This window comes from Netta rufina (assembly GCF_964035555.1).
Source record: "Netta rufina genome assembly, chromosome: 6".
NCBI lineage: Eukaryota > Metazoa > Chordata > Aves > Anseriformes > Anatidae > Netta > Netta rufina.
In genome coordinates this window covers 26,278,048-26,305,638 of record NC_140129.1, presented here as the reverse complement: position 1 = coordinate 26,305,638, position 27,591 = coordinate 26,278,048, and the positions used below count along the sequence as shown (strand labels likewise).

Sequence of the window (27,591 nt, the reverse complement as noted above, 5' to 3'; positions counted from 1 at the left end):
GAGATCTGGTATTTAACATGGAGGGAGTGGAAAACAAATTGTGAATGTTCATCTCTCAGCTTTCCCCCCACAGGTGACTTGCTGGTTTCTATTACAGACTTACAAATCCAATCTGCTTCCAGTGCAGATGAATTGAAAGAAAGTTGCTAGAAAAAAAAAAACCTTTTGCATGACAACAATAGAACATTTAATGAACTAAATGAATTAATGAACTAAAAATAAAGGTATGCCAGAGGACGGCTGCTGGAACAGGCTTCCACAGACATTGTTAGTCTAGGAGAGGATTTGTGAGTTGTGTGGGCTAGTTCAGAAGATTCAGAACATTCAACATTGCTATGTTAGTCCAAAACCAGAAAACTTTGAAGACGGTGGGGAAGGAGAGAAGTGAAAAAGAAGGGTTAGCAGTGAATAAAAAAAGCTAAGGATTGCAACAACTTGGATCTTTCATCTAATTTGATGATGATTTAGAAATACAGGTGTTAAGACCAACTCCATGTTCCTTATCACTGACAGATCACAAACCATAAGCATCTGGGCATGATTCTGAGCCAGTTCATCTTTAAACACTAGGATTAAGTACCAGTTCTGAAGATGGCAGACACCTTTCCCTCCAAATAATAAATCAGTGCATCAGTAATAGGAAGGAAAAAACAAAAACACGTCACAACAGCACAGTGGCACTTCTCAGAACACCACATCCAAATACAAGCAGCCATCAAGGATACGAACACAGTCCCACAAAACAGTAATAGATCCCTTGAAAAGAGACTTGCAACAGGAAACAAATGGGTTTGTTTGGGGGAAGTTGTCTTCATTATGTGTTGAAGGCCTTCTTGTTTCCAGTCCCTGTCTACCTCAGAAAAAGCAATTTTCCAGTGATCTTTTTTTGCTTGAGAAGTAAGAAATAAAGAACAAGCTTTGACAAAAAGCCAGATAACCAGACTGGGAGGCCTCCCAGACTAGCAGGCTCAGTGTTCTCAAAAAGACTTTCCTCCAACTGTCTTAGTTGTAAGCCATCACACTCAGACAGTTAACAATAAAAAAAAGAGTGAGCTCAGGTTTAAAGAGTTTGACTAAATATTCCTTCCCTAGAGATCATTGTTTACTGTCCTCATTTTTCTGCCATGTGATCATCTCATTCAATTCTCTTGCTGCCCAGGCTCTTCCTGAAAGCATTTGGCAGTTGAGACCTGAGCTTTGGATGGAAAAACACAGCAAACCTTTACACGTCGTGGAGCAAGAAAACACAAGCCCTGTTTTTTTAATCTGTGCACAGGTCACCTTCAACCAAAAGTACTGCTTTAATTAGGGAGACCCACATACAACTTTGTGATCAGGAATCAGCCATAAAAAACTAAATAGTGCCATTAATAGGGAGGAGCCTGAAGAGAAAGTGAAGATCACCCCATGGCATCAAAATGAGCAGGACAACCATGCAACACTTCATGCACGTCACCAGTGAACATGGATGAGAGTCGGGTAACACTTTGAGAACAGGTAGGGTGGTACGACTGCAGACACACCTCAGTTACACAGAGAGACTGCTTACCCTCAGTTTTAGTGGTAGTACCATCTTTAGGCAAATTAAAAAAAATAAGGAAAGGGTTAACAGGGATGAATTAGTAACATCAGCAGAAGTGGGCACTATAAATTAGCTACAGAAGTTTGCAAAAGAATTAACATAATTAAGGAAATGAAAAAATTTGAGTAGCAAATCAAAGCTTGATGCATTTGAAGAACAAGGCTACAAGTTTTTCCTTCCAACAACATATCTAACCCTTTGTCAGACCCCATTTTCTTCCTTTGCCTCACCATTTCTCTCAAGGAGACACACAGGTGACAAATTTCCCTGCTAGCTCAAAAGGAAACAGACTCCTTTAGGAGCAGCCATGCATTACTTAATGAAATGCAGTGCATTTCCTGCTTTTCTCCTTCAGTACATTGAGATTAAGACTAACACTGTAAATGGTCACCTGGCTTCAAGGACAAAGCCATCTTTAGTATTTTCTTTCCCCCTTTCCTTTCTTCCTCACAGCATAAGATGGTACAAAATCACTTTTGCCACTGAAGCAAGGACACAGCACGACTAAAAACGGCTGCTTATTGAAGTTTTGAATGCACACCATTAAGCAACCAACTCCAACGTCTGTATTGAGTTCACTGCAACGCATCTAAATCTTGAACCAAATATCAACATGCAATGTAAAACTGAGTAAAACATGAACTTGTGCATCAAATACAACCAATACATTTAAGACATAGTAAAAGACTTCAGATATAAAAACAACATATTCACAAAGGGAATCTATAGAAAGCATCCCTATGTAATTCACCAGGAACTTAATCTGACTGAAGACCCAATGCTGAACACTAAGGAGAAACTACTTTTCAGCTGACTCAGTGAAGATATCGGCACAGCTTAAATCAAGACCACTGATTTTGATATCTACTAGGCATCTGACTTTTCTCCCTCTTGTAAAGGTAAATCAATGAAAACTCTGGAATTAGACTAGCATGAAACCAGCAGAATGAGAAATTACACTGTGTCTGTCACTGCCTTGCATTTCCTCCTTCAGCAAGTTGGCAACATCATCTCCAGGAGAGAAAACGCAAAGTTTGTTATAAGAAACACTGGGAAGGTATCTGACAGTGATATACAACGCTCTAAGAAAATAATGGCAGTAATCCAGAGAGTCAGCAGAAGAACAGATACTTATATCCTAAGCACATGGTGAAATGGGAAGGCCTGCTTCTCTCTCTGCTTCTACATCTTTTTCTCTTTTGTAAAACAAAGTAATCAAGCTCAGCTAAGATGTACTATTCAAAGCATAAAATAATTCATGGAAAACCAGTTTCAATGAAGGAGGAAGGAGGGAAGAGAAAGGAGAAAGAGACTGAGACATGTTAAAAGTAATGGAGCGGTAAGAAATTTCCTCAACAGCATCTGCTTTTCCCCAGAAAGAAGAGACAGCGACTATCAAAGCAATAGAAAAAATAAGATGTTGCTGCAAGTCAGTTCCTATGCAAATTTTTTGCTTAATCCCAGAAGACAACAGAATGCACGCTGATGCTGTTGGCCATATCAGAGATATGTCCTTCCAGTTCCAGAGTTTTATATTCCAATCAAATTACCTAGGCACTACCTGGTAGTAAAGAAAGCTAACTGCAACAGTAGAACGTATAGATTTACCTAGTGATGCATATGAGCCTGGGGGCAAGGCTGCAGCAGAACTGAAGGGGGTAGATGCTCCAGAAGATGTCACTTTCGACTTGGCACTAGCTGCTGCATTCACATCAACGTCACTGCGGGACCGCTGCAGAGATCCTGGTGTTGACACAGATTTTGTACTTACTGTAGATGCTGCAGATGGGAGTGGGAGACCCAGAATAAGGAAGATTAATTTTTTGAGCTGTGTTCTTCAGAGAAGAAGCTGTGTGTCAAGCAGTTTAACGTACTATTTTTAACACTCTTTACTTTGCACTGGAATATTTCAACTAAGAATGCTTTATCAGGACAACATGGGCTTTCCCACAGTGCCTGCAAAGATATTTCAATGCTGACCTGATGCCAGCTCCAAGAACTTTATTAGACACTAACCTAAATGCTGAGATCACTGCTGGTTGCCAGGCCAGCAATACAGAAAAACTCAGCTACAGTACCCATCACCTGCTTGTGAGTTGCTTTAACCCAGGTTCTACGCTTTCCTGCAAGTTTTCCTACCTGCCTTCCCAACACCTCATCTTCTCATGAGGACCACCGTTCCCATCACTTTTTAATGTTTACCCTCTTAAGCATAATACTTGTCTATTCAGGTGCAAGCAGACATGCATTTGCAGGCACAATAAAGTAGGCATACTTAAAGGTATACATAAAGGTATCATCAGCAGAGTATACTGATAGGGCTAGAAGGTGGCTTACCATCTACTAACAAAGCTTTGTCTGTAATGTGGTATATTAAAATTTACTATTTAGATTGTTATATGCATTTACTTAGGATAGTACAGCTGCCTGTACTTGTCAGGTATATAGGCTTGGGTACATGAATCAAGAGAATAAAGATGCCTATTAAATAAGCAAGCATTCATTCTTACATATTCCCTTGCCATTGCACATAAGTCTTCTATGAAGTAACGTCAGCCACTCCTGGCTACACCTGAATATTCCATCTGATGTTAAAAACAGACTGGCAAGATATAATTTAGCACTGGAGGACTTTGTGCAGACTATGCCTCCAATAAGTGCTGAAACCACAAAAAAATAAATGAGAGAAAAGCTGAATGCACCAGTAGGCTATGCAGCTCTATGTACTAGCATCAGCAGAAGTTAATCCCAGCTATTTCACAGCTAAACATATGTTGACTACAACTTTGAAGGCTTTTTAGCCTTCCCTTCAGGTGCAGACAATAACAGGTTTACCAGCTTTCAAAGGCCTTATTACATCAGAGGTTGTTGTACAAAAAGGGGTGCACAACCTAAAACCAATTAAAAAAATTACATAAGGTGCCATTTTTAAGGAGCAGTAAGCAGCAAAGTTGTCCATGCAGTATCAAAAATTCTCATTCTACTTCATCACATTTCCTCAGCAACACCTCACCGTATTTTCAGCTACTACTCTCACCTCTCGATGTAGTACTTCCAGTAGGACTTCTTTTGGCAGACAGTGGACGGCTAGAAGTAAATAAAAATATTTATTAAAACAAAGCTGGTATTTCACAATCAGCAGTAATAGTACTACTCTGTTCCCTCGATTCATAATTGAGTTAATAGGAAGTTATTTACATTCAGGAATAGACTGACAAAGCTTATTGTGTAAAAATAAATAGAGCACCACCATAAAATTCTTTACAAATACACTAGGAAAAAAAAATTATATTATTTGAGCAAGAAGACTTCTTTAAGAATGCTTTCTGTGGATATAAAGAGTTGTGTTAGTATGTTATGGGTATTTTTCATATGTGTCTAACACTTCAGCTGCAGACATTTGCAGCTTAATTGACTATCTCTTCAAGAGAAGCTAGTAATATGAATGTTTCAGAAAAGTTACATACTGATTTTGCAATTACAACTCAAAGTTAGATTAGGCATTTTTTCCTCTTATACAGCAAAAGGCCATCTCGCACCTCTAAGATGAATGCTAAACAAAGAATTTCAATCCAAGCATTGTTTTCAGCCCATCTGGAAGGAATGGCTAGCAGTGTCTTCCAAGCACAAAAAGCACACTAAAAGTTATTTATGGTGTCAAGATAATTTTTATTTTTTAAGCCAGTAATGGAGTTTTCCTGCATTTTAATATAATGTTAACTAAAAAGAAAATTTGACATAACCAAGTGTTGAGGCCAAATGAAGACCAGATGAGACAAGCATAGCTCAGAGTACCCAAAGCAGCTCCCCTGAATTTGAGGAAGCCATGGTCATCTCTGCAGTTCTTTAGACCAAGAGAGGTAGCGATGCTGAAAGACTTACTTGAGACTCTCCTGGGAGCTGGAGGAGGAGCGATCCGATTGTGGCAAGGACACAATGCTGTCAGAGTTCTTCAAATGCGACTGCAGGGCCTTCTGGTAGGAGGACTCCAGAGTGTGGTACAAATGCTCTGCCTCTCGGCTGAAGTGACTGTGGAAACCCCAGTAACACCTGGAAACAAGGCACAGCGCTAGTAATATTTCCTTGCCATATTTTTATGGTCACTGGAGCACAGGTACAGTCAGAGCCTTTTCCACTAATGGCATTAGCGGGCTCATTAGCTTATTCATTGCAGTCACCTACTGCCTCCATGATGTACTTCAGACATGTTGCTGAGTAGCACAATAGGCTGGGGGAACAACCCCAGAGAAGACAAAGCAAACAAAACTAAGAGGCACACCATTTGTGACTTTGTGAAAACACAAGTAGCCAAAAAAGCTTTAAGAGAATGGAAATTGTTGTATCTTTGTCTGTCTAATGTGCATAGGAGATAGACCCAGACTAGACCCATAACTAGCCTGATGCTAGTTTGAGACTACGTCCTCAAAGCTACTCTTAAAACAAGCCAAAAGCAGAACACACATGCATGGGCCTGGTTCAGAAAAAGCACCAGCAAGTATTTCTTAAGTTTAACAAGCAGCTCTTATACATGTTGCAGAGGCAGATCTTCTGTAGTGAGCTGAATCTGCTGATTGTCTTTCGGGAAGAAAAAGAATGAGATGCTCCTACAGACTTCCAATCAGTGTCATGCTGAAAGTAAAAGAGCACTTCAAGATGAGGGAAGGAATTCCTCTCTGGAACAAATCTCCTGGCTGATGCTAAAACACCATTCACTCTCATCACAAAGGAGATGAAGGCTCTCAGAGCTTTTCAGGAGGCAACTAATGGGCAGTTTATGAGCGAGACTGTTAGCTGAAATGAATCAAGAATTGTTTGTATGTGCCAGTCAGTCCTCAGAGAAGTCACATGCGTTCTCGCATCACTAGAAGGAAAGAAATTTGTCTCACAATCAGCAACACCTAATCAAGAAGCATGTGAAAAGAGAATTAAGCCTGTTCTTTAAAGTCTCATGCCATTCTCCTTGCTCTCTGTTCACCTTAACTAGTCACCTGCTGTGAAGTCTCAGTGCATACCGTGTTTTTCAGTGATGCACATTTTCCCTTTCAAAAGGATCTAAACAGTCCTACCATGAAATAGCTCTGTTTATAACATGGTGTTTAGATTAACAACATTTATTTAGTGATTTAACAGCACCCTCTTTCTGAAAAACGTTCCTGTCATCTTCTGTTCACAAAAATATGATGATAGTATAGCAGCACAGTACTTTAAGTGCAAACACATTATTGGAAATGCAAGAGAACTTCAACAAAAGAAAAATGCAAACGTAGAAGTTTCCTATAGATGTGCAAAAAGATCTTATTTCCGTGTCAAAATATTTCCTTAGTTTACAATACCATTTAGCAATGTACTAGCACAGAGACTTCTGTTTCAAGAGTAGCAGATGACCCAGTCTTGCATACAGGCCAAAAAGAAAACACATAATTGTTGTTGTTGCATTGTTGTACTAAGTAGAAGAAATCTCAGTTAAACCCAAGCATCTCAAACATCAAATGACAAAGCTACTAGTTATTGACACTAAAATCTTGTATGTTAAGCCCAGGTACATATTGTACCTGCTCAGGCAGGTAAAAAGACAATAAACAACTAGAGAACGAAGCAAAATAAGCACCGCTAGAAACCAGGAAACACATATATAACTGAGCCCTATGTGATCACTTCACATGACATCTCCTGCTAAGACCACACTCCCTCAGCTTTAATGGAGTGTTAACCTCACCTGCCAGCAGAACATTGCTTGTCTGGACTTAAGTTTCCAAGATGCAACAGCTTAAACTTGCAATATATGGGTATAGAAGGGGAAGAAAAGACACCAGTAGCTTCTACTTACTTTCTTGCCTCTATCCTGGCTTCAGAGTCTGCATCATGAATTCCCTTCTTTATCGTTTCAGCTAACACTGATATGTGTCTGAAATAAGAAGGAAGCATTATCCAAATGTGAAAGATGAAAATCACAGAAAGAAGTGCTACACTTACAAACAAATGAATAATGTGATTTTGCCTCGGTCTCAATGAACAGAGTTCATCACATCCTCCTGTTTCCATGCAAAAACCTTTGGAGCCTTGATTTATTTACGCTTATAACCCAGTTTTATTTCACTCACATTGTTGAGTACGAAAAGGCAAGCAGCATTCTTCATAGAACGGTCTTTAGTTGGTTAGTTTAAACTATTTGGGTGTAAAAATACTCTCTTAACCCTTAAAGAGTTTGGGCAGTCCAAGGGCTAAGGAAACTGGACTGTTCCCAATTGTATCCCCAACAATTCCTTCCACTGTTCATTAGCGTGAACTGCTGTACAAGCCTGAGATGCTCCTGCTAGATGTGTAGCAGCCTTTACCTCATCATCTCACTTTAGGGTGCAAATCTATTAAATTCATAGATTCATTCAGACAGGTGTTCCAGGGCTGGCATAAAGAGATTCACTGAACTCTGCCTGCCAGAACTACAGGGATGAAGAGCATGCGTGTACGTGTCGGTGTTTTTCTTACCACAAAAATCTCTGCTACATGACAATCTCAACTCCACGACTGCCCTTTCTACAGGCCTAACCTCCCCAGACATTAGTAGGTGAGAATCAACCCACCTACTTGTTTTCAGAGCTTACCTTTCTAGGGAGTGAGTTTGCCACTCCTGCAGCAGCAGGTCTAAAAATTCAAAACAGCGCCTGAGAAGAAAAAGGAGAAATGCTGAGTTCTTTTAAGTTAAGAAGCTCTCTGAATTCACTGTACCTGCCTCTGCACAGCAGCAATCGTTTGTTATGACACTGCTTGGGACATTAGATTTCAGTACAGACCCCAATAAAAATAGCAACATCTCTATAAATGCCATCAATAAACAACGTAATTGGAGTCACCTCTTTATAGAGAGTTCTGATGAGAGGGTTTTACATAAAGTAACAAAAACCCCCAAATCCTGCTTCTTCATTATACAGGACAGATGTGGAAGATGCAAGTTAATCCTACTCAGTACCCATTAGTTCAAACTTCATATGGAAACTTCATGTTTAGCTTCTCTACAGTTTCAATCTCCCTTCCTCATTTCAAGAAATGAAGGCATTTGTGTGCCATGACTTTTTTCAAGGCTTGTTACTGAATTCATCAGCTTTTCATTTAACAAGAAGAAAATTAATCTGTATGGCACAGGCAAGAATCTCCAAGTGAGGCAGCTGGACTGGAGCACACTTGGATTTTAAATGCAGAGAGGACCATTAGCAGATAAAGCTCAACTTCCAGATGACAATTACCACTGAACATTACTTCTGCTGACTGACTCAAAGAATACATATCACTAGAAAGCTAGGTAGTGGGGAAGAGAAACATGCCTGTAAAAAAAAAACAAACACAAAAAAAAACCCTAATATGACATTATAAACAAGTACAAAGATTAATTTAAAGAGCATTTCTTTGAGAAAAAGTGTCTTTTCTTATCTGCAGTGCTGTGTCTTATGCAGAACAGCTGACTTTGTATTTGATCCCAACTCACGGGGCAGAATGAGGTGCATTCTCTGCAAAAATGTCTATAACAGCCCTTTTCATAAATAAAAACAGATACATGAACGTTATCAAAAAGTACATGGAACCTATTTACTGTGAAACAATAGAAGAAACTCAAACTAAATGCTCACCTTCTAACTGCGACAGACTTGGAGGTACAATTACTGGTTATGATGGGTATTAGTCGAGGGATGTGCGTATGCTAGAACAAAAGGAAGAACAAAAACAGGAAGACAGCTTTACATTGCAGTTCCATGGAATGAAAAGCCATTTCCTCTAGCCACCTGAGACCTATACATAAATATTTTTGTTCAATTCCTAAAAATAGAACTGCCAAATAAAGGAACACTAACAAATATGGACAGATTTTTATTATTAAAAATATATCTTATCTCTAAAAATATCCTTAAAAATTTTTAGTTTCTTCTATAATGACAGGCTCCAATGAGTCAAAGAGCTGAAGTCACTTGAGGAGGATCTAAACTGTCAGTGATTACAACTTAAGAGGTGTCAAGCTATCTACAGCTTACTCACTGCATCATTAGGCACAGTCATCTCTGCAACCTAATGGTTTTCGGCAGCAGGTGCTGCCCAAGAGGAGTTTTATAGCACAATTAAGAGCATAAGTCTGTACTGTAAGTCAGGTTTAAAACCAATTTAAAGAAAAAAAGTTTGCTCACTTCTGAGGGATATAAACATCTTACTCTGTAAAAAAGCATTTCTCCTACCATTTCTATTACTTTTTCCTACTAGTTTGTAAGGACTGATCTATCATCATTAGTCTACACAAGGCTTCACAACATCTAAGGCAGACAAGCTTAGCATAATCAGAAAAGCAGATTTGGCATTTGATCTAATTTTCCTTGCAGTGACATTCATACTTTCTCAGAAACACCACAGCATTTGAAATTGATAATATTTTGTTCTCTTTTGACTTATACTTACTCGAATGATTAATCTAACTGCTACAACACCAGAAGTGGCCATGACTTTGGCACTATTTGGAATTAGATTAAAAATTGTTGGCATAATGGCTTCTGCCCCATGGTCAAACTTGTTTCCCAGAACTGATGACAAATGTCTGAAAAACAGAATGAAGTCATGCTGGTAAGTGTGCTGAGGATTAAGAGTGTCAGGTTGTACAGAACATCTGACATTAGCATATTTGACATCTCACTCTTCACAACAGGCACCTCTTCCCCAACTCCAGAGAACACTTTCAGAAATAGTTCCTTGACTTTCATTTCTTACATTCTGCATTCACCTGAACTTTGACAAACAATAAGTTTGTCATGAAATAGAGTAACCTGTTCAGCTAAACAGTTGTTAACAAACAAGAGGTACAATGCTGAGTACAGGTATTTCTCTGAAATTGTTAGTTTGTATTGCAGTTTCTCTGAAGTTATCGTTTTTGCCTTTGTATGTACGAATCCACCCCAATCTGCTAGAAACACTGCAGCACCCTGTTTCTTGTTAAATGATTTTCTCAGAACATGAACACAAAGCTTGCTCATTCATTCAGCATATCTTAATTAACATAATTTAAAACTCAAGAATACAGGTTTGTACACCTTCAGTTGGTAGCCTACATAGTTTTAAATGGCTGTAACAGAATGTCCTGCCTATTAGTATATATTACTAACAGCGCCAGTCACATCCTTGACTGTGTTTTAATCAGCAGTTGTTCCTGTTTCTACAACACATTTTAAGTGTGTTTAGAAAGTAAACTTACCCCAAGGTGATACAAGCCTCTCGCACTACCTGAGACCGCAGGTCTTTAGCAGATAATTTAAATGCTCCATCCAAGAGTCGCAAGTGTTGGAAGAAGTTATCATATTCTGCAGCTCCAGCCAGGAGTAAGGAGCGGATCTTTTTCAACTGTTAGTACCATAAAACAAAGCAGTGACTGTTAATGAGCAATATACACAAGGACGGTTATGTCCAGGGTCCCTGTACAACTACACACGTTGAGGAACACCACTTTTTAAATCAGTCTGAGCAATTTTTATTTCAGATCTTAACATACTACGAATGCACAATAAAATAAGCATGCTAGCTAACTGCTACAGGAATCCAGAAGTGCTGCATACAGCTACTCCTACTTATCATTAATAACCCAAACATTACTTTTTAGACCAAAAGTTCTCCTCTGCTCCCCCTTAATAACTTAAAAGACTTGGTTCTTACTCAGATCTGAGTTACACTGATGTATCTAGAACATGTCCATTGACTTCATTAATTATCTGGCTCTACTGGAAGCGCAATCCTGACCTCATCCGAACAGCATATTTGCTATTAATACTGGGACCAGTATTAATACTGGTCATTTCATCATGGAGACATGATGAATTTCATCATGGAGACATTTTTTCAGATAACTCCATAGGTCCTCATGAATACTGATGCATACGTACATTGCCTCAGTTTAAGCTCACTGCTCTCACTAGAGCAAAGAAAAATGAAGTACGCTGAATCAGCACAATTTGACACTCAGATCTGTAATATATGATTTGACAGACATGTCAAAGTTGCTATACCAATAATGAAAGTCTACTGTATATAATATTTATACTATGGAAACAGCTCACGTCAGAATATAAGACTGAATCTTGCCATGCTTATAATGCCTGATTTCACACTACTACATTTCCCACGGTTGTAGTCATTTATTCAAATTTTTAAGTGTGTAAAGTTTCTGAATTGTTTTGTATTTCCTTTTTGCAGAAGTATAAATAAGCTCTCTAGGCAAAATGACGTTCTGCCTCATCAAGAAGTTTTAAGAGATTCTGAATCCCACTTCTGACATTTTGATTTCAGCATCTGCTAGCAAATTTCTAGCTTTACATCTGGAATTCCTGCATGACTTCCAGCTCAACCTGATGTTGTCTCTCCAGGTTCTTTCTATATCAAAAATAGCAATTTCCTCCACAGATGTGGTTTAAATTCAGTCTCATAAGGAAACATTTCCCCCAAGCTTGGGGAAACATAACAGATGTTCACCACTTACAATGCATTTTAGCCTTACTCTGAGATTTTCCCAGTATCCTCTTCATGGGAGGAGTTCAGTGTAGGAAAACCTTGTATTAATAGAGTTCGTATCAAAGATCACTACTCACAGCAGATACTCTTTGTTCCCAGTCATGCTTGTCATCTGATAGTATCTCTCTTATTTTGTTTATGGATTCCTCAAGATCCCGGCTAGAATAAATCTGTAAATTTAAATACAGAGTAGCAACATAACGTGAGATTTACTCCAGAAAATAAGATCATTTCCCATCTACATTCTTTTGTCCTCTACCCCTCAATGCTCAACTGTCACATGCTAGCCTTGGACACGCTAGCTAGTTTTGCATAATGAAAAGAATTTACATACTTCCTGCAATCAAAAATTATTACATGACCACACGAAGATCAAAAGGGTCATCTTCTGTTATTTTACTATAGTTTCACAATTTTAAGCAGTATTCCTGGAGTGCCTAGCAAAAGAACAAAAGTCAGTATGAAAAGTTAAAAGTCTAATGCATAACTCAAGCTGTGCTCATTTGTCCCAACAAGTAAACTCCGGTGAAGCAGAGAGGATACACATTTCAGCTACCCAGGTAAATCTGCCAGCAAAAATGTGCCATCCTGTCATAGCACTCACAACAGTGATTCTGGAAGTACAAACCACCTTTACTCCTTTCAGTTTGCATACAGCACAGACGAAATGTAGGGAGGCTTTTGCTGACTTAAGATTTTGTTCAACCAGACAGTGCTATTCAACATGCACATCCAGTTCCAGCTCAGCGTCCTCACTGCAATCCTCCTACCCCCTTTCCCTCCACTTCTAAGCATTTCACACACACTACTGGCAGCTACTACCACTTCAAAGTTGCCTCCCTACAACTTTCAGCTTACCTTCCCCTTAAGATTTGCCAGCAGTCAAGTGAAGCTCAATTTGTCAGTGATTAGATCCTACATCCATCTTCTGCTGTTTTGTGTTATGTACTTTAGCAGACAGTTCTACTTACCTGAACTGTTGGGACATCTTCAAATGCCTTAATGAAGTCTTCTTCATCCACAGCACCTGCTCCCTCTTTGGCTGCTGACATGCATATGAAAAAGCCTTTTCAATTTTCTTATCAACAAGAGAATCAATTAAGAAACCACTAGCTATCTATCAAGGCACCTAATCAAGAGAAAGTTCACTACCCACACAGCCTCCCAGTGCTGCAAATGTAACGACAACAGAGGCAGGGAAATTCAATGCCAGTTACAGACTGCACATGCATGGCATCCTTCAACTCCTAGGCACAGAGGGCACATTATGGAAGTCATTACAGTAGTCACTCAACAGTTAGAGGGGACATTCTGAAAGATGAAAGGGAATATTTGCTCTAATTACACAGGAGATTTTATTTTAAAGGATTTAATCCTATCTATAATAGATGAAGGTGCAGATCTCCTGACAGGTACACAAATAGACAAATGATAACAAAGATAAATAGACACTGGAATATTAATCAGATTAGAGACTGGGGCACGGGGAACTTCCTCTGCTTCTCTGGATGTTTTGTAATGACATTTAGAATTATTGCCCACATTCAGAATTATTGCTCCCTTTTCTTGCTCACATTCACTATGAGCTATGCCCAAAGGTCTTAGAAGAAGCCAACAGATCAGTTGTAGGTTGCACAGGCCAAAGCTTAGCACGTAGCTGTAAGCAGCCTGCCTCAGTCCAGCTGCAGAGTTGCAGCTATATAAAACAAAAATTCACACCCTGCATCACTGACATGATTTTCTCAAAGCCCTCAGTGCACAGCTGCACAGTTCCAACCTTTCACAAATGCAACAACACGCATTACAGAGATGCAGGGGCTGCTTGCTGTGTGACCCTCAATGATTGTGGCATTTCAACAAACACACGTGTAACAAATGGTCTCACATGAGGGATAATCTATTACTGGATCCTCAGGGCCAATCTGAGAATTACACAGCCCGAAAGTCCATGAAATAAGTTGAAATGTGAAAACTACATATACTTTGCATAAAGGTAAATTCATAAATACTATCAGCTTACTTGAGGACTTGGATCCCAGAGGCGCAGACCCAAGTCTGCGTGTAGTCCCCATCCCAACCCTGCGTGAGTTTGCAGGGGTCTTTGAAGATGTAGAGGAGCTAGCTGAGGAAGGTCTGTTCCCATCCACAGAGTCTTCATCATCAAAATTTTTATCTGCCAAAAAAAAAAGCGTAGTCAACCGTAAGTCTGATGAAGCAAAGAGATTTCACAAGGAGCACACCCACTGGTGGCAAACAGATTACATGGTCTACTGACGCTGGAGTCAGGTCTGCTCTGCCAGTTCCCACCTTGGCGGCTTCTTCATGCTAGAGCCCCGGTTATTCAGGAATGGCTGCCAGCCACTGAGCCCTCTCCTACGCTACTGCAGCCACTGCATTATTATCCTTGAATGCATGTGTCCAGACAGAAAAAGAAAACCACAGATTTACAATGAGAAGATTAGCCACAGCTAATAACTTGGGGTGCCTACAGTCTGTATCTGTTGTTTTTGCTTCCAAGAGCTATTTCCCACATGGGTTGCAGTAAAACCAAGAACACGAGCAAATCCAAGCATAGAAAGGACCAGGAAGAACTGGCTGCCCTTTCACACCATCCTAACTGCCTGCATGAGATGAAGAATAAAGAACAGACTAACCCAGGATAGATCACAGGGCAACACCTACGCTGTTGGTAAGCCACAGATTTTTCTCTTTGGGACCATTAATCAAAAACCCAACCCAGAGCTACAACCCCACGTTAACTTTTTAAACTATCAACACTTTGTCTACAAGAAAACAGCAAAAGTTACCCTAAATCAAAAAAAAAAAAAAAAAAAGTATTGTGTTAATTGAAGCTTAATGAATCCTTTGTATACAACTAAAGAAAAATGCAGGCCCCACTTCCAGACACGAACATATATTAACTTGAAATGAGTTACAGCCGCTTCGGTTCTTGCTGAAGGTCACTTCAATTCCAAAAGAGTGCTTATGCTGCAGTTTTACACAGATTAGCTTTCCACTTTGAAAACTGGCCTTAGGTTGAAGGGTGACAAAACATTTGGACAGCTGATGTAGACGGTGTGTATATTTTACTGAGGCTAGACACACACACATGCAGTCCCCCTCACTTCGCTTCTCCACACTAAAGCTTCATTCAAGACTTGAGACCTGGTGCATGCCCATCTCTACCCAATAATCCAAGGTATGCCCCCACTCTCTGCTGTTTCAGGAATATTTCCTTCGTGAATATCACTCAGCAAGTGACACAAGCAGGTGCTTTAATCCATCCCTGTTCAGGAAAGCACCTGGGAGTATCAAGTAACCAATACTGGCTCCTAGTTAGACGCTAACAAGTGAAATTCAATACACATTGAGCACTCTAAAAGTAAGAAAATAAATTGATAACTGTAAGACATTCTAGGGAAGGCAAAAAGAAAGAGTCATGGAACAGCTTGTATTGACCTCAGCTTTCACTCCCCCAAATGGCTCACTAACAGCTGGGCACAGAAGACCTGTAAAGGATCATCTAAAAACCTAAAACCCCCATTTGAGAGCTGCACACCCACGTGTTGCCATACTCCAGCCACAGCACTGAGGCAGCAGGCAGACAGCACCCAACATGGTCAGGAAGGTGCCCAAGGACACTTTCCATTACTGCTCATGTTCAAACAGTCTGGGAGTATGAGAAAGGGCTAGCAAAAAACATAACTTCTAAAGGCAAGCAGGGGTAATAACCTCAACTATTGTTCAGGCAAAAGTGAACACAGGAACTTTATCAAGAAACGTCAGGTCATACAGCTAAGGAGAAGAACAGACACATTTAGGATGGGGGATCTATCACAGTACCCTAAAGCAGCCATGCAGGACGTGCTACCTCCCAATCGACACTGATAACCCTCTGTTCTGACATGTATCACTCCAAAACAAGATACATGTCTAGACAAGAGCTCAGGGAAGAGCCATGAGAACGATAAAAGGACTGGAAAACGTGTTTTAATTAAATTAAGCGAAAGTTCACTGCAGGGAATGGTTTAGCCTGATCTGATGCGTAACAAATCACTTGATTGTATGGTCAGTAACTGCAGACTCAGTAATATACTTTTCCAGTGTGATTTATTAATAATGTTTCTCTAACAGAAAATATCCAACAAGGTGACCAGATGGAATTTATAAACAAATCAAACACTTTTCTGTTTGTTCTTTTGTTTTGTTTTGTTTTTTTGTCATTTTGTGCAATCATCACAGGAATTACTACCCACAGGTTACAAGGTGTCTTATCCATCATATTCTACTACAAGAAGTTATTGAAAACAATTTTTTTTTCTCCCCTGAAAGATACAGTCTAGTTCAAACAGGAATTATTTCAAAAACATTTGCTCAGAATTGCAGGGAAGGTTATGGCAGATCAAAATAAGACTTTAAAATGTGTAAGCTCTGAAGCCTATAGGAAGGGGTTTAATGATGCAGATAAACTCGTACAGACCTCGAATACAAAATCTTCCAGACAAAATTTGCCCCAGTTACATTTATTTCATATGCCTGCATTTAGATACTAAACAAACGACTATTTATCATATATATTACCAGCCAAGAGCATATCAGTCATACTCAAAACATAGTTTATTACTTCAAAATCACTTGCAGCTGGTAACAGAATCCTCCATCAGTCACATTACAGCCTACCTAGACACTCTCATTTAACTCCCTCCCTCTTGTATCTGCATTTTTAAAGCCTCAGCCCTCCAAAAGGAAAAGAGGGTGTGGTTTGCTCTTTTATGTAACACATACAAATTCAGAAAAACATATTAAAATGATTGCACTTCAGTAGCATTTTAGCAATTAAATCAGTATAAAATAGGCTTCTGAGTATTAACTAAAACAACAACGCTCCAATAAAAAAAAAAAAAAAAAAAGCAACCAACTAGCCCACAGTTTTGGGGATGTTTAGGTTACAATCACATCTTCATTAAGTCTATTAAAAAAATAAAAAAAAAACAGTTATCTAATATTCCTTCAATAACCAAAGAGCATTTTCTGATCTGAGCAGCGCAGAATAACAGAGACATTCACAACTGCACACCAAGTCTTTCAGCAGCACGTGTGCAGGACAGAAAGAGAAACAAAGAACAGAAAGAAACCTGAACGTGGGAGTTCAGAAAATAAGAGAAAAATAAGCTACTGCCCGTTATCTTCAAAAAGCCTTTCCCCCCCCCATCCATTGACTCGTGATCACAACAATCAGTTCAGCTAGGATCATATTTTTTTGCAGCCCGTCTACAAATCACGAGGTGCCAAATTCAGCATGGGTGTAACTCATCCCTCCAGCAGAGGTGCACCAAAGCAGAATCAGTACGACGTTGTACCATTAAATAACCACGGATATTCTCCCACGCACACCCCCCGTGCTCATTTATAAGGGACATAGTGCTCTCCATCCGAGACATGCCCCTGTAAAAGGGGCCTTTGTCTGCTCACACCACTCTGCTGTCTTAGGGAAGCAGAGAACACAGTTTGCTTTAAATTTTTCAATCCCTTTACATTATTTAATGAGAAAAGAATAGCTTACAAGTACATATCCTTCTGCAAATAAGCTTCCTCAACATTCCTTCATATTTTCCATAGCGTGCCCAGATGTAACGGTGCTTCTCGGAGAGCCGCGGCTTTCAGCCCAGAGCATAATCAATCATTGCCCCTCGGATTCATTAGGCATGCTGTCTTCGCACATGGATTCAAACAGCCATGGCTTCAGTCCTCTCCAGCGGCTCCGCAGGATGCTCGGGAACACCCATCTCAGCCCAGGAAACTTCAGGGCACTTCTAGGAAGGAAATTCCCTGCTCGCGAGGGGAAGCCGGGACGAACAATCCGGCTGCAGAGGAGCTGCCTCTGCCTGGCTGGGCTGGCTGGCGCTGGGAGCCAGCCTGACTTTATCCCCTGGGAAGCGCTAACAGGAGCATCTCAACAGCTGTCATCGTTTGTCCATGACGAATAAATTTAGTCATTATTCATCTCAAAACGTAACCCCTTCACGTCTGGCCAAGGTGTTAAAGAGGGAGAGGAGGCTGCGCCGGCTGCTCGGGGACCACAGAGAATAGGAGCCGGCATTTTCCCTGCCTGAACTATCAGCCTGGGACCTTTTAAAGCAAAGTAATTGGGGCTCAGATTTCCTCTCTGATGAAGTGAGATGCTTTTTGCTTTTAAAAACATTACGACGCCAGACTGAAATCTAGTTATTTACCTGTACGGCTTTAGAGGAGAGAGCTAACTGTGCTGACTGGAGACGGGGAAAACAGCTGACAATTATGTCTGCTCGATCACAGACGCCCTGCTATGGCCTTGGGGCCCGTCTCTGCAAGGTACTTGGTCTTACTTGGTCTGCTCTAGCCCCACTGTGCCCATTTATCACATACCCCACGTCCAAGCTGGTGCAGCAGAAGGCAGCAGGCAACTCGCACGAACTTCCCTTCCCAGCACACAGCCTCCCTCCACCCCTTCAGCTACTCGTTTAAATATAAGCACTCAAAATCTCTAGCTTGATACCTAAATGGGGTGAAGCACCGAGAAGAAAGAAGCAGGATCTGCAGCAGCACTACTTACTCTCTAGGTTTTTCCACCTGGCTTTCAGCTCTTTACCGCAAACAACCTATTTATGCCATCCTAAAGGAAATCAGGGATCTCTATTAGAAAATATTTTAAAACCACGTTCAAAAATGCCAACAGCTACAGAAATGAATCCAGACGTTTTCTCCTGTAAATCCCTCGCTCCGAGACAGCTGTGAGGTGGCTGTGCAAAACCACTTGGCTCCCTGGCACCTGCAGCGAAGCCCATGAGCTGATTTTTGCTCACATACAAGCAAACCACCTGCACATCCCTCACCAGTCCTCCCCCCACATACAGGTGAGGCTGGGCAGTACCAGAGGAAGCCCCTGCACAGGTCTGACACCAGGAGCACAGCCCCCAACGCTGAGGCTGAAAGGTTTCAGCACACCACAGCCCCGTGCTCAGCCCCTCTTGGCAGGCAAAGCCCAGCTCCCTGGAGAGCCACGGAGCCTCTTTAGATGCACAGGACACGCAGCATGCAAATGCACCGATGCCAAAGGCCATGCAGGATGCTTCTCAAGCCCCTCCTTTCTCCTCCTTTTGGCAGATGTGACCCCACCTGCACTTAGTCCATGTTTTTCAGGCATTCACCCTCAGACACCTGTGTATCACCATCACTTTGGCTTTCTTCACTTATTTCTTATATGTTGCCCTTTGCAAACTAGAAGAGAATTGTGTGGGAGAGTTGTTCTTCTTAATAAAGGTTCCTACACTGTAAATAAAGACAATATTTTATGACCATAATAAATATATTAACACAGAGACCATGATCAAGCAGAGATAAGGTGGTGCTCAGAGCCAATCCAACAACATCAGCACAGAGTCACAGCGTGCCAGGTAAGTGAATGAATACTTGCTTTTTATTTTAATAATCCTTGGCTTTAATCCAAGGGTTTCAGTTTTCCTTTCTTAGCTAGGAAATGAGATTCATCGCTTTAACTGCTGCCTCATTCTGTCTAATTATGAGCTAATGATGATGCTCGTAACCTAACGGGTCTTCAGCTGCCACCACAAAGAGTAATAATATTCCTGAAAGCAGTAATACTTTCAATTGTTTTGTGCTCCACATAGATCATATTTATAGGCAGGCAATTGTTTTGATATACCTCCTGCTCAGTCTATCAGCACACAGCCACTGCAATCTCGCAGCATATTGTTTTCTGCCATCCCTCGAAGCAGAAAAACAATCTGGCAGTAACAGCAATAAGTCACATTTTTGGTGAGACAGGAATCTCACATTTTTTAAACCAATTCCAGCATAATAAAGTTAACTGAATGTACACAGACCCTGACACAACAGCATCCAACAGACTAGGCAGACACAGTCTACATATAGAAAGTGAATACTAACTTAGACCAAAGAGGGTAAGAAATAGCCCCTGCAAAATGGAAATCTGTTCTCAAGTACTAGCCTGACAAATCAGACAAAATCTTCTGGTAGAAGACCAATCCAAAATCATGCTGCTCATGAATGATTCAAGTCACTTTTCTGAGGGATTTTATAATTTCCAATCCTGGAATCAAGCGGTTCCAATGTAAGTTTTATCCATGATAACAGTAGGGACAGTTGAAAACAAGAGCCTTAAAGATTTGAAAACTAGAGACTAATAAAAAGGGTCTAACCATTATGAACTGTTTTGCTTCAAAATATGATTTTTAAAGCTGTAAGTTCACAATATTTTGTCTTCATGCTAACAACCCACACCATGCACTTTCTAATGGCATGTGTGTTAACACAACTAAGAATACAGCAGCCAAAGAACTTCTCAGAAACTTCTGTTCATCAGTTCCACTGATTATTTTAGTGCAATTCATACAAATAACTAAACAAGAATCACAAACGTATTTGTTAGCGGCTGCACAGAGGCAGACTTCTCTCCATATGGATTGAAATAAAAAAATTGAGACAGACACAGACATGCACACAAGGCAAAAAGCAAAAGAGAAAAAGATTTGTTTTCCACGAAGTCACCCTTGGAAATACAATACTCTCACAGTGCCCTTTCCAGCCAGCCACACACAGCTTTCCACCAGACCTCAATTACATCAGGAAATCCACAACACACACCTTGCAAAATAAATAAATAAATAAATAAAAATAAATAAATAAATAAAAACACCCCAAAAGCCCACGTGTTTGCATTCAGTTTGGGTTTAAAGGGCAAAATCAGCTTTTTCCTATACCACACCTAGCCTCCCTGCCACCCAAGGCAGGATGTTTGACCTCTCGGAGCATAAGCCTGCAGTTCATAGCCCAGCTGCCTGTACAAAGATAGGATTATCTCTGACCGCAGCTTTCCACACTCACACCAATTATTTCAGCCCATCACACGCTCAGCACCATGGTGTCACTTGTTCCACTGCTGCAGCTCTCCCTGGTGCCTTTACCTGTGGGTTCTGCCCCTTTTTTTGTTCTAGACCCCGGAAAACACCCTTTAAATTGTGCATAGCAAAAATTCGCAGCAGTAGCTGCAAGCAAAAGACCTTACACCTCCTCACAGCGGTCTTGCTGGCATAATCTTCACAGACAGAAACATAAAATGGGTCACATAACCTCAGCCCTGGAGATACCAATCAATGAGAAAAGCTATCTACAGGATGGACCACTGAGATCTTTTAGAGTTAGGAAATACCTTTTTCCAGAAGTGTAAGAATTAATCGCCTTACTGCAGGTCTAGCATAGCTGCAGGACAGTTGCTTGATTTTTGAACAGCAGGTAAAGCACAAAGCGTGCCATTTAACTAGCATTAATCCTCTGTGCTGCACAGTGCCCATGGTAAGGTTTCTCCTCGTCCTTGGCAAAGTTTAATCATTTAGGCAAATAATTCTAAAAAAGGGATGGAGTTATTCTGCCTTTTGTTCACTAGGCAGCAAAAATCTATCCCACAGAAGCACAGGAGCTCCGTTGGGCAGCACCTCCTCAGGCATGCATGGCAGCGCAGCTCAGGTTGAAGAGCAAGGCTGAGAAAGGCTGAAATCCTTAGGGCATTGCCAGAATCTGCATTAAGCTCCATTCTGAAACACAACTTTTTTCCTAAACCACATTTTCTCCCTCCTACTAAGTCTGGGAGCTGTGTTCCAAATATTTGCTTATTTTCCCAATATAGTTTTTAAAACTGGTTTACGTGTATTCAGACAGGATATTTGCGAGTGGCTCAGTGAAAGTGGAAATCACATCGTAAGGTACTGAAGTTTTAATTTAGTTGTTGACAGGTTACTGGAAGCTAAGCCTGACTTGGAACTGAGTTTTCTGTGTTTCCTGGGGTTGGTACCCAGCAATGCTATGAAGGCCATGCTAAACTGAGCTCCCAGGGAGACATCTGCTGGTCAGGGCTCGGCTTTATTTGCCAAAACCCACGTGAAAAAGCTGGTACCTGGGGAATCAATAGGTGGTTTTGTTTTACCTCAACTGTCTGTATCTTCTTGGAATGAAGTGAATTAAGAGGCACACCAGGAATCTGAGGCCTTTAAATGGACAGCTGCTTTTCACCCAGGCAGGCCAGGAGAGCTGCGCAGACTGCTCAGGTGCCGCCAGCCCCACAGAGCAGAGCGTGGTTCAGGTTTCCAGCGATCAGCACCATCTGCTGCCATGACATCATCCCAAAAGGCATCTTCTTCTCCAGCCTGCACGCCCCAAATGGCATTCCCCGTGCAAATCCCTCACCCACCCCAGTAATTATCACTAAATGTAGCTCACCTAGGCGCTGGCTGCTCTGTACCGCGCATCACTGTCAACAAAAGGAAATTGCATTTTATCTTGCTCTCGCATATTGCTTCCTGAAGGGCTGTTCATTTTCTGTAACGCGCCACACCGAGTTGTGAAGTGGTGACAACTAATACACAGAGCGGTATTAGGAAGGGAAGAGCATCCTGACATTTTTAGGACAAAGCACTGTCGCAGAAAGGCTGGAAGCATCTTATTGCCTCCAGTTTCCCAGAGCACATTTGGGTAGGAGAAAGGCAGAAATGCTGCAGACGTAAGCTTCCTAAAAATACCTCCAAAGAGATAAAAATGACAAGCCACAGCCCTGTTTCCTTTTGCAACAGGTCTCAGGATAGCTGGGTCTGTGAAGTCAAGCCAGTATGGTGTGCAGGAGAGCCCTGGGGAAGATGTAGGTCTGGCCTAGTCCAAGACCTTTGTTTCATCCTACAAGAAGCCGGGGGCATCCAAAACTTTCCAGGCAGACCCCCCCAAGCCAATAAATGCAATGTTTGCAGTTACGGATGAACAAGAAGAAAAGCAAGGCCATCGGTCTAGTCTCATGGAGCCACAGAAAACAAGAGCCAAGGCTTCTGCCCCAAGGCATTCATCTGCCTGGTTAAAGGCTAATGCAAGAACACAGATACTACAGCTGCAGAAATTATATGGTGCTATGCACATTACACATCAGTGATTTCCACCCAGAATGCCTGGCCTGATGCATAATTAATAGACTTTAATTAGTTAACCATTTAAAATACTGTAAAAATGCTCAGTGGGCCAATAACCATGAGATTAGACGGTCTAAAACCACAGGTGGTTGCCATAGAAGGAATAACAGGGAGCAATGGGCAGCATCTTGAGAAGGATTAGCAACTACAGCAGGTATGATGAGAATGAGGACCAGCAATTTCTATCATAAAGAAATGTTTCATCTTTTTAAAGGAAGATATTACTACAGCCTGCGAAGGCATATATGCAAACAATAAAGTGTACAGATGAATTTTGCTTTATTTAAAGATAACTCCAAAGATGGATTTTATTACCAAGCACGTACTCTAGATCTACAAGCAGTTACCAGAGGTTTGAGACACTTCTGCTGATGGGAAGCGTGACTGGCAATGGCAGCAGGAGCTCCCGGACAACTGCTATTGAAATTACAGAGTTGGCTGTATGCTCTCTGCAGCAACACACTGCAACTGTTGGCAAGGGAAAGGGATGGGGAACCTGGGGATTCTGCTGTGGAGAATGGTTTGCCACGAGTCAAGCCACCTTTGTTTCCTCTCTTTTGATACAATTAAGTTAAAAAAAAAAAATACAGCGACTGAATAATTAGCGTTTTACATTTCCCAGGAATATTATAGAGAAATTAGGCTCAAGAAGATCAGTGAATTCAACAGTAACCTTTAAAAAATATTCTTCTTTTAAAAGTAGAAACCAGAAGGTAACAGATTATGAAAACATTTTGGACTCTAAGTACCAGATGGAAAATAAAAACACCCAGCCTCAGAGCAATACATCATTTCTTTTTACATTTAGTGAAGAACACCTGTTTGGTAACTTTTAGAAGTTCCTAAGGCCTTTCAATCACAGAATGGTTTGGGTCGGAAGGGACATTTAAAGCCCACCTGGTTCCAACCCCCTGCCATGGGCAGGAACACCTCCCACCAGCCCAGGCTGCCCCAAGCCCCATCCTGTCTGGCTTTGGGCACCTCCAGGGATGGGGCATCCACAGCTCCTCTGGGCAACCTGTTCTGGTGTCTCGCCGTAGAAAATAATTTCTTCCTAATACCTCATCTAAATCTACCTTCTTTTAGTTTTTTATTTCTAATAATACGTCGCACAAATTTCTTTCTGTATCACGTGGATGGGATAATCTCGATTTTTCAACACATCCTTGAAACAGGCAAAAAAAACACCCAGAACCACAAGACTCCAGGTCGTCCAAAAAGATCACAACCTGACCAAATGGCAGAAGAATGCAAGTGAACACGGAACTCAGCCTGGCTGGTTTTTAGACACCAACATGTCAGATTTCCTTCTATGATTTCACAAATAAGCATGGAGAGGTTTTAGCAAAAGGGTGGTCTATTTGCTGCACGCTTCAACAAAGTATATGGTTTCCATTTGGTTTGATAACAGAAGCTGAAAGAAAAAATATGTATTCAATATGGCTTCCAATATTAGCATAGTTTGAATTCCTGATCAAAAAATTGTAAAGCTCCAAATCTAGACACCAATTTCTTGGGCCTTCTTCACCCACGCCTTCAAAGCTGCATCTTAAGTAAACCACTGCCTTAAGGAAAGAAGTCATTGGGAAAAAGGCTCCAGAGCCAAAAAGATGCCAGAGCTTATGAAATATTAACAGTATGCAGGGCTTCTGTTTTCCCAAAGCTTGTTTGCTTCCCCCCTAACTCCTTTAAAACCTAAGAGAGATCTAAGCACCTTCCCTCTACGTTCCTCCCTCAGACAAAATCATCATCATTAGGTAGGTACATCATATTCAGGGGGTGGGGAAATACAAAGGGGGAGCCGAGACAGTGTTGAAACTTCCTTCCCTTTGTCATTAATGACTTCAGACTACTAAATTGATATTCTTATTTCAGAGGCATTGTGAAACCCTGAGCAAGCAGGAGATTCATATGCTACAAAGAAGAAAAAAGCATCTTTCCCAAAGAGCTTACAATATAAATAATGCAAAGTATAGCTGAAAAGAATTACTGTTATTCTGACTTGATTTATAGAAAAAATAAGCTTGAAAATCCTCCTCCCTTTCTTTTAAAATAAAAAGAGCAGTTAAAAAATGCAAGTCCTTGTGTCTTAATCAGTCCAATTAACATAATCTTGCACCCCTCATTCTTACTCGGCCCCCATCTATGGTGCTATCGCTTTCTCCCCATGGCTCAGTGCCCTTTTTCAATCACTCTCAGGTCTCTGGGCTTTAAGTAAAACCTGAGCTTGATGCACAACTACCCCAAACTGAAAGTTTATCCCAAACTGGACTTAATAATTTGATGCCACCAGTGGGCATTTCAGTTCTTTGGTAGCCTCCCATGTGTTTTGTGTGTATTGGCAGTCTCCCTCATATGAGGCTACTTACTGAGTCACTTGAGTCAGAAGAAGTTAGGAAATCAGAATTGGAAAAATGTGTTATGACAGACCATTACAGCGGTGATTCACCTGACCTGAATTCTGCCAGCTCCTCTGTGGTCCCTCTACCTCTTGACTGACCCTGGGACCACCTTTCTCACAAGCCACGTGAAACACAGGGACTAGGTAGGACCATGGGCAGGCTAATTTTGACATAAATCACCTGCTTTAGATTGAAGTTCAGAGCTTGTAAGAGGTGGTGGAAGCTATGAATAAGCACAGTTACAAGCAGGCAAAAGATCTCTAGTACAAGGACAAAGTCTGTCGTGTAAAACAAAGGATGAATTTGCCTCAGGACTCAGACTCACAATCAAATTATTTCAGCTTAACAAGTTATAAGACACCATCTGAGCCACAGAACCAGCCCTTGTGCTGCTCTTAAGCTGCAGCAAATGCAAGGTAATATGATTTAACTTAGCCCTAAAGAAAGAAGGTTAAGCCAAGCAGGATCATTCGCATTTACCAGAGACAAAGAACACCAGCAAGAATTACAACCCAGCGAAACATCTTACCCTGCACATAGCCATTACAGACTTCACAAAACAAAAACGGACCTCAGTGGAATTGGAGACAGTAAAATATGAAGAGATTTCCATACAAAGGCTAGGAACTGACTGCAGAACCTGCATTAGCTGTTTGCATGACTGCTGTTAATATATATATATATATATGTCACTTATCTTTCCTTAGCAGTGACACTTTTTCATAGACTACTCTGCCAGCCTGCAGTAGCTGTTGGGAGAATGGGATTCAAAACAGGTGGTGAGCACTGCTGGACTACATCCTACCACCCTCACTTACTCAGAAAAGCCACTGAAATTGTTAGGTGGGGCAATGTCAATAACCACCATTTGCATTTACGAAACTGAACATCACAGTTGTGAAAAACTGTGAGGAGTCTCAAATCTACTGTGCCAATGCAGAGAAAATCTTCTGCCCAGTCCATGCAAGAATTAAAACTAATCGAGTCGGAAATAAAAAAGAAAACGTCACCTCATCAATATAATAAGGAATCACTTTCTAAACAGCTTAAGGTATCTCCTCTCCCTTTGGCAAGCCTGGCTTGCACAGCCATTTTGTACATCTGTGACCCTGAAACATCTCTGCATTGCTAAATCAAACCAGCACATCAGATAGCAACTCCTTCCCTCTTGCACTGATACTTCTATCCTGTAGAGAGCTCCTTCCCTTCACATACAACATCTCCATTTTATTCCTAAATTGCAAACTGTGAAGAGTAGTCCATAGTAAGAGCCAGCTCCCCAAAACAAGCTTTGCCCTTTTCAGCAAGCTGTTTATGCTGCAAGCAGAAGCCATCCAGGCTGCTGCAGCCTCCATTACACCTGTGCTTCTGCTTTGTGAAATACGGCCTCAAGTAGTAAAATGTGTCATAAATACACACGCTGGAAGATAAACAGTTCCTAATTTCATTTCAGTTTTAGGATGCACAGTCTACACTAAAGTTTATACTTGTAAAGCTTAAAAATTAGCTAATTCAGTGTGGGGTGAGGCTTTTTTTTTTTTTTTTGCCAACAGGTAAAAACAGAAAAAAAGACACTCAACTAAGTGATTTTTGCTGCCAAGACAGCAGTTATTTTTGGTCTTGCTGGAGGGGGTCAAGCAGTGCACATAGCCAGGTAATCAGCATGGCATTCAGTACAATGCCTGATACATAATGCCTGAGTTCAAGTTTTGGGAGATGGAAATAGGCACTGAAAGTACCAAGGAGAGATAAAAATCAAGTTTCTAAAACACAAAGGGTAGTTGGGATGTGGGGTGGAGAAGGGAAGCCATGGAAATGACTGCAAAAAAAAAAATCGTAAGTTAGATTTCATTAGCTGTGTGTTATGAGACATCCTGAGAACTGATGCATGTATGTCTCCTGATGTCAGATTGACTCTTATGCTCAGCAAGGAAGATGCAAGCATCACTTCCAGTCCAGTAATTCAATTAAATACTTCCTAGTAAATGAAGTCACGATCTCCTAACCTCTATTGTTATAACATCCCTTCAGAGAGTTTGATGTTAAAAGT

At 40.9% G+C, this 27,591-nt stretch overlaps 1 protein-coding gene across 11 annotated transcripts in view; it reads right to left on the bottom strand.

Moving 5' to 3' along the window:
• The window catches only part of CLASP1 (cytoplasmic linker associated protein 1), a 147,693-nt gene that overhangs the window by 76,762 nt on the left and 43,340 nt on the right, over positions 1–27,591 (bottom strand). For 9 of the 11 annotated variants that reach the window (XM_084289009.1, XM_084289012.1, XM_084289016.1 and 6 more), the window contains exons 9-19: positions 14,133–14,285; positions 13,084–13,157; positions 12,190–12,282; positions 10,806–10,951; positions 10,019–10,154; positions 9,205–9,275; positions 8,185–8,244; positions 7,410–7,487; positions 5,465–5,632; positions 4,620–4,669; positions 3,191–3,361 (exon numbers count right to left, since the gene is read on the bottom strand). In XM_084289009.1, coding sequence (XP_084145135.1) covers positions 3,191–3,361; positions 4,620–4,669; positions 5,465–5,632; positions 7,410–7,487; positions 8,185–8,244; positions 9,205–9,275; positions 10,019–10,154; positions 10,806–10,951; positions 12,190–12,282; positions 13,084–13,157; positions 14,133–14,285 — 1,200 coding nt within the window. The remainder of the gene's footprint in view (positions 1–3,190; positions 3,362–4,619; positions 4,670–5,464; positions 5,633–7,409; positions 7,488–8,184; positions 8,245–9,204; positions 9,276–10,018; positions 10,155–10,805; positions 10,952–12,189; positions 12,283–13,083; positions 13,158–14,132; positions 14,286–27,591) is intronic. The other 2 variants (XM_084289013.1, XM_084289019.1) reach the window with 2 other exon arrangements.